Below are 6,698 nucleotides of genomic sequence, written 5' to 3'. Positions count from 1 at the left end.
CTGCTGAACTGACGTGAATCATGAAAACTTTCAGCCAGTTCTTAAGTATTTTGTTTAGCTGATTACAGATTGCTTGCTTCTTGTACGAGAACAGTAAGACCTACTGCTCAGCTTCTCGTTTTTGTTTAGCAAATACAACACCCCACGGCCTCCTTGATAGCAAAAGTAGCAACAGCGCAAGATGACATCACCGGAGACGGTACGACCTCAAATGTCTTGATCATTGGAGAGCTCCTGAAGCAGGCGGATCTCTATATTTCTGAGGTATGTGTGCAGGATTTCTTTTGTAGGTGAAAAAGTGAAAAGGTCTGTCTGATACCATGCAAGTTGTTTTGTGTTTAATTTAATGCTTAGTACTCAAGTTAAACATGGAAACAAATCTATACTTCTGCTTAAAATGAGTGTCACAAAACTTGTGAAATGTGGGAAAGCTGAAGGGGAAAAGAGACTTGTTCAAGATCAAAACCACTTATTGTGGATACTGCAGATTTTAATAAGGTTACGTCTGATACCTGCTGTTACCCTTGTCTGTTCTGTATGAGTTAAAGTGCTTCTTTTACTTGTATGTTAACAAGGACATCTTCTCTGCTATTAGGTGTTTTGGGTAATATAAGTTGCACAATAATTCATTCATAATGCACAGTGAACACCCAAGTGTGCTTCGTAGTTCCCTTGGTTTTAATTCTGTGCTAGAATAATCTGTACTTTTCCTCTGCATTGGAAGGATTTTCATTCCTTTTACGTGTATTCAGAAGGACAGTACATTTCCTTGTCTTGGTAGGATGCATATTTGCTATGTTTTGACATTATGTGGAGTGCTAAAACCACAGGTTCCACTTGTGGAAAGGTACCATTTTGTCTCCTGTTATCTAATGATTTCTCTTCTTGCCTTGCATTAGGGTTTGCACCCTAGAATAATAGCGGAAGGATTTGAAATTGCAAAGGATAAAGCACTTGAAGTTTTGGAGCAGGTCAAAGTAACCAAGGAAATGGACAGGGAGACACTTATAGATGTTGCCAGAACATCTCTGCGCACTAAAGTTCATGCCGAGCTTGCTGACATCCTAACAGAGGCAAGTGTACATGGCTTTTCTGCCTCATTTTGTGTGAGGAGGTGTAGATTTTAACCTGCTGTGGTTGTTGCTTGAGCGAAGGGTGGGTGGAATGATGTGAACTTGCACTTTAGAAGACTAATGGTCCTTTTGGTTTTGTTGTTTTGGGTTCCCCCCCCCTCTCTTCCAGGCTGTAGTAGATTCTGTTTTGATAGTCAGAAAACCAGGCGAGCCTATTGACCTCCACATGGTAGAGATTATGGAGATGAAACACAAATCAGAAACTGACACCACGTAAGTAATGAGTGTCCTTGAGCTTTGGTTTCTTGGAGTCCTGGCTTCTGAGTAGCCAAGGCTTTTTGTTTTCTGTTTAGAAGAACTGGGGTATCTGAAAGCTACCACTGGCAAAGTCATTTAGGAGAGGATGAAAGGCAGAAATACAGATCTCAGCCATAAATTATCTGGACAGCAGCAGTTCTCCCGTCACTGAACTTGATTGCCGGATGAGAGATTTTTTTTGAATAGCAAAAAGCAACACTGGCTTAGACTTTAACAGAACAATGTTAAATATATACTTTTTTTCTTGGTAGTAGTGTCTGTGGTTTGATTATTTAGGCTTGTATCTGTTCATTTCCAGGATAAAATGGCATTTGATAAATGGAAAGTGGATTGTAGTCGACTGGTTGGATAGGCCATAGGCTCTTCTGTCCAACTCAGTGGCATGGACGAATTCTGCGCTAGCTTTCCTCAGTAGCTAATGCAGTCAGACACTATGCCAGAATAAATTCCTTTTTTCACCCTCTGGTTGGTGTGCTTTTCGTATGAGAGTGAGCATGCCCTTGGAAGGGGGATACATGGTCGTTGTTTACTCCCAACAGGAGTGCACAGGCAGTTCCTGTTTGACCAGTTGTGCTGTCAGTTCTGTCACTGGTCTGCGCTTCTACAAAGTGTGCATGTTCTGTATGTGTATGTTGACGTGCAAAATGCATTTTAATCTTCCAGGCTGATTAGGGGGCTGGTTTTGGATCACGGTGCTCGTCATCCTGACATGAAGAAAAGAGTGGAGGATGCTTATGTTCTTACTTGCAATGTGTCTCTAGAATATGAGAAAACGTAAGTAAACAGCAACAAAGTGAGAAGCTGAAAATGTTTGTGTCTTAAAAGACTTTTATTGAAGGTGTGGTTAAATAAAAATAAGTAAACAGCAACAAAGTGAGAAGCTGAAAACGTTTGTGTCTTAAAAGACTTTTATGTAAGGTGTGGTTAAATAAAAACCAAAAAGACTGCATGGTCTTCTATACTGAGGCAGGTAGAGTATGAGGTGGAATGGAAGAGGTGATGCTCCTTCTGCAGTTCTTTTTTTGAAAAAGGGTGGCTGATAGCTGGGAAAAATCTCTTTAAAAAGCAGACCTTTGTACTGGTTTTTATTTTGTTGTTTCATTGAAGAAAGCCCAGGAAGTCTGTCCTTTTCTGGGCATAATTCTAAATATACTTCAGAGCTTGCTCAGTTTCAAATGTGAGCAGAAAAGCTCTGAACTAGAGAGCAGGAACAACTGTGTAGTGCATGCTGGTTTTGGGGTTGTTTCTTGTTAGGTTTTTAGGGGCGGGGAAGGGAGGGTTGGTTCTGAGTTTTTGTTGGGGGTTTTTTTTGAGTGTTGCTGAAAGTACTGATGCCTCATGCTTAAGTTTATTTCTGCAGCACAGAGGATAGTTGTTTTAACTGTTTTTTCTGTGCTTTTTCCTCTACAGAGAGGTGAGCTCTGGATTCTTCTATAAAAGTGCTGAAGAGAGAGAGAAGCTGGTGAAGGCAGAAAGGAAGTTCATTGAAGACAGAGTGAACAAAATCATAGACTTGAAAAGAAGAGTCTGTGGCGATTCAGATAAAGGATTTGTTGTAATCAACCAGAAGGTGAGATGAAGGGTATAACTAACTAGAAAAATTAATTAGAAATGCTAGCATTCTTGGCAAGTCATGTGCTTTACCTTTTTCTTTATCCTGATGGTCACCTTGTTTTGTTTCTAGGGTATTGACCCATTTTCCTTGGATGCACTTGCAAAAGAAGGAATAGTCGCTTTGCGGAGAGCTAAAAGGAGGAACATGGAAAGGTCAGTTCCTGGGGAGACAAGGGGGTAAAATAACCTTGAACAGTGAGTCAAGTCTGGGTTGAATGCACCTTCAAGGACTTAGACTAGAAAGTCTGCTTCAGTCTGTCCAGCTGCGGTCAGTGTAACTCAGGGTGGTTTGTACAAACCATAGCAGTGTCAGTTCAGCCGATGGATTGACATGGCAATTGGAGCTACTGGTAGGATTCAGTTGTCTTAAGCAAACTGTTCCAAGCCCAGGAAGTGGGATGTTCTATGTGCTGAAATACTGTTGTTACATTAGTGACTTAAGATTTTACTTACTACACAGCAAATGCTAAGCTGTATGTTGTTCTCTCTCAGACTGACCCTTGCCTGCGGCGGTACTGCCATGAACTCTGTGGAGGATCTCAGTCCTGACTGCCTGGGACAGGCAGGGCTTGTCTACGAGTACACGTTGGTGAGTGCAGCTCTGCTCTCATGAGGCCAGGTTAAATACGCAGCTGCTGATCTTGCTTGCTGCAAGCTGTTCTTTTTGTCTTTACGTCTGTGCATGGATTTTTAAGTATTTTAAGAGCTACACTGGAGCGTGAAGAAAGGCTGGTGGCATTTCACATCCCGGTGTCCACTCCACCTGGGTATTTGCTCTTGTTATAGTGAGTTTTCCTATTGTTATTACCATATTATGCTTTTGATATCTGCAAAATTGAGAAAACAGAAATAAGGTTCTGCTGCTGCTTATCACTTCTTGAAGTGCTGTTAGTGCAGAACTGAGTCTGAAGGTGTCCAGTTTTTTATTGTGTACACATTGATTAAGCAAATGTATGATAGTAACACACAACCATGCATTTCAGGGTGAAGAGAAATACACCTTTATTGAGAAATGTGAGAACCCTCGCTCTGTTACCCTGTTGATCAGGGGACCGAACAAGCATACGCTCACTCAGATCAAGGATGCTGTAAGAGATGGTCTGCGTGCTGTTAAGAACGCAATTGAGGATGGTAAGTCTCTGCTCTGTTTAACAGCGTTAGGGATCTTCTGTTGAGATCCACCTCAAAAATAGCTCGTTTTGTATCTGCTCCCTTGGTGTGTGATGCAGTCGGACACCAAGCTGAGTGTATTTCAATGTGAAGTGCTTTAGTTACTGTTCTTACACCCTGAATTTTACACATAATGACTTTGTAACTAACTTCCCAGCTCAGATACAGGCTGTCACTTTAAGGATGAGGGAAAAGGTCAAACTACACTAAAAATTTAACTGTTTTGATTGGGATGGGTGCTTACTGTGAAGTCTCAACACGGAGTTTTCCCTTGCAGGATGTGTGGTCCCAGGAGCGGGTGCCCTAGAAGTGGCAGTAGCGAATGCTCTTGTTAAGCATAAACCTAACGTAAAGGGAAGAGCCCAGCTTGGAGTTCAGGCTTTTGCCGATGCTCTGCTCATCATTCCTAAGGTATGAGGAACTCCTGAATTTAATAAAGTGGCTTTAAAGCACACTTAAGACGTATCGCTTTTGCTGCTGGAAGTCTCTTAATGAACAACGTGAATTGTCTCTGGTCTCTGAAAGGTTCTCGCTCAAAACTCCGGTTACGATCCCCAGGAAACACTGGTGAAGGTCCAGGCAGAGCATGCAGAAGCGGGGCAGCTCACTGGGGTCGATCTGAACACTGGTAAGAACTTGCTAAAATAACGGGATGATGCTCTAGTAAACTCGTGCCTTAGCTCCTTGGAGAACAAAGTTGCTCTGAATGCAGAAAAGAATATATTTTTTCATAAAAAGCAGTGCAAAATGCCTTGCAGGTGCTGCTGCAGTCAGGCTTGGCACTGTGTAGTAGTTAAATGCATTCTGGTTTAGTTTGTAGTGGAGATAAACCACACGGTAACACTGCGGTGGATGTAGCGTGTAGTATCAGCTGTTAGACAGCAGAAAGTCTTACTTTGAGTTATGTGAACTGGTGACTTAAAGTCACTCACACTACTTTTGTAGGTGAGCCCATGGTAGCTGCAGCAGCCGGAATCTGGGATAATTATAATGTCAAGAAACAACTGCTTCATTCATGGTAAGTGTTACAATATCTTCACTTGGCAATGGGTGTTTGATTGTTGAAACTGAGTAATGGTGTGGGATCAAGGGACTCCACGTAGAGGAAGCTGCCTCGAAAGACAGAAATTAAGCGGAGTCTTCCTTGAACTGTGTCAAAATGGATATCCTAACAAAATTTGTTTAATATTTCTAGCACGGTTATCGCCAACAACATTCTCTTGGTGGATGAAATAATGCGAGCTGGAATGTCCTCCCTTAAAGGCTGAGCTGGATCTGCTGCTGTTGACGGTGGCCAGCTCTGCTACTGCCCCGTGGAATATCAGAAATCCACCTGAAGGCGCTCTTTTTTCTTAGCCGTAGTGGATTTTCCCAGCAATGGAAATTACTCTGCTGTAACGAGCAGCCCCTCTTTGGTAAATATGGCCACTCAAAATATTAGCAACTACTCAAATATTTGGCTCTAAAAGAATCAGTTATTTATTTTTAATTTCACTGAAGTGCACAACTGAAGTTGCTTTCCTTTTTACCCAATAAACCGTTACGTTCTGTGCTTTGTGTGCGTCGGTTATTTAAAACTTTACCTTCCTTGAACGTTCTGCTCGCGGCCAAGGGCTGCAGGTCTTGAGCTGCAGTTTCTGGCTCCCAGCTCTGTGTGTGAGAGTTCATTATTGTTTCTGAAATGTGCCGTGGTAGCGTGTTCCCAAAAACACTGCTCCAGGCTCTGCTTCTGGAGGGGTGTGGGTTCAGGCCTGGAATTTGTCCACTGTAAAGCTGCTAAGCCAATTACTTCATTGTAACCCAGTGAGTTAATGTACTCCACAGCATCTGGAAGTGTGTGGAAAGATTTGTTCTGTGTTGTCATCCCTGTTGCAATGCACCTGTAGATTTCTAATGCTTTATGGATGGCTACCAGCGAACACAGCCTCAGCTCAAGCAGACCGTGAGGTGGTTGGGTTTACAGGAGGGGGATGTGTAGTGGTTTTCCCTCATCCCTGGTAGTTAACACATGGGAGCCTTCTTCCCTAAGCACAGGGGGCTGGCTGAATGACTAAAAAAGCAACCTTTTAAAACAAAACAACCTCAAAAACAGCAACAAAAAAAATCCCCTGCTTGGTGTGTGGTGGTTTTGTTACCGGCCCTGATAGCAGGAGGCTTCATCAAACCAGACATTCGTTATGGTTGGAAAAGACTTTGAACATCGTTGCTACGTTATGAAAGTTATCCTTTTTCTTAAAATAAAAGAAACCCAGTCGGGAGATGCTAAAACCCGCGCGGTGCCGTTCCCGGTGTGAGGCAGGGCCGGGCCGCCCTCCGGCCCTGCAGGAACCGGAAGCGCTTCCCGCCTTCCCGCAGCTCTTCCGGGTGTGGGGGGGGGCGCCGCGGTTCCCCGCAGAGGCGGGGATGGCGCTGGCCCGGGCCCTGCTCTGCTGCTGGGTGCTGGGCGGCAGCCGCGCTCCGTGGGGTGGGTGCGGGCCGGTGGGTGCTGCTGCTCGGAGGGGGGCCTCAAATTATCCCCCTGCA

At 43.7% G+C, this 6,698-nt stretch overlaps 2 protein-coding genes across 2 annotated transcripts in view; both read left to right on the top strand.

Moving 5' to 3' along the window:
- CCT6A (chaperonin containing TCP1, subunit 6A (zeta 1)) overlaps window positions 1-5,727 on the top strand; it is a 6,882-nt gene extending 1,155 nt beyond the window's left edge. Inside the window, exons 2-13 of the mRNA XM_010193785.1 lie at window positions 130-264; window positions 900-1,073; window positions 1,243-1,346; window positions 2,055-2,165; window positions 2,802-2,961; window positions 3,076-3,158; window positions 3,498-3,594; window positions 3,989-4,136; window positions 4,453-4,586; window positions 4,701-4,803; window positions 5,121-5,193; window positions 5,371-5,727. Of these exons, the coding sequence (XP_010192087.1) occupies window positions 130-264; window positions 900-1,073; window positions 1,243-1,346; window positions 2,055-2,165; window positions 2,802-2,961; window positions 3,076-3,158; window positions 3,498-3,594; window positions 3,989-4,136; window positions 4,453-4,586; window positions 4,701-4,803; window positions 5,121-5,193; window positions 5,371-5,443 (1,395 nt within the window). The 3' untranslated portion in view covers window positions 5,444-5,727. The remainder of the gene's footprint in view (window positions 1-129; window positions 265-899; window positions 1,074-1,242; window positions 1,347-2,054; window positions 2,166-2,801; window positions 2,962-3,075; window positions 3,159-3,497; window positions 3,595-3,988; window positions 4,137-4,452; window positions 4,587-4,700; window positions 4,804-5,120; window positions 5,194-5,370) is intronic.
- Window positions 5,728-6,578: 851 nt separating this feature from the next.
- The window catches only part of SUMF2 (sulfatase modifying factor 2), a 4,014-nt gene continuing 3,894 nt past the window's right edge, over window positions 6,579-6,698 (top strand). The window contains exon 1 of the mRNA XM_010193784.1: window positions 6,579-6,639. Coding sequence (XP_010192086.1) covers window positions 6,579-6,639 — 61 coding nt within the window. The remainder of the gene's footprint in view (window positions 6,640-6,698) is intronic.

Source organism: Mesitornis unicolor, unplaced genomic scaffold (assembly GCF_000695765.1).
Source record: "Mesitornis unicolor isolate BGI_N332 unplaced genomic scaffold, ASM69576v1 scaffold4231, whole genome shotgun sequence".
Lineage (NCBI taxonomy): Eukaryota > Metazoa > Chordata > Aves > Mesitornithiformes > Mesitornithidae > Mesitornis > Mesitornis unicolor.
The sequence above is the reverse complement of the archived record's forward strand: the minus strand, read 5'-3'. Positions and strand labels throughout refer to the sequence as shown.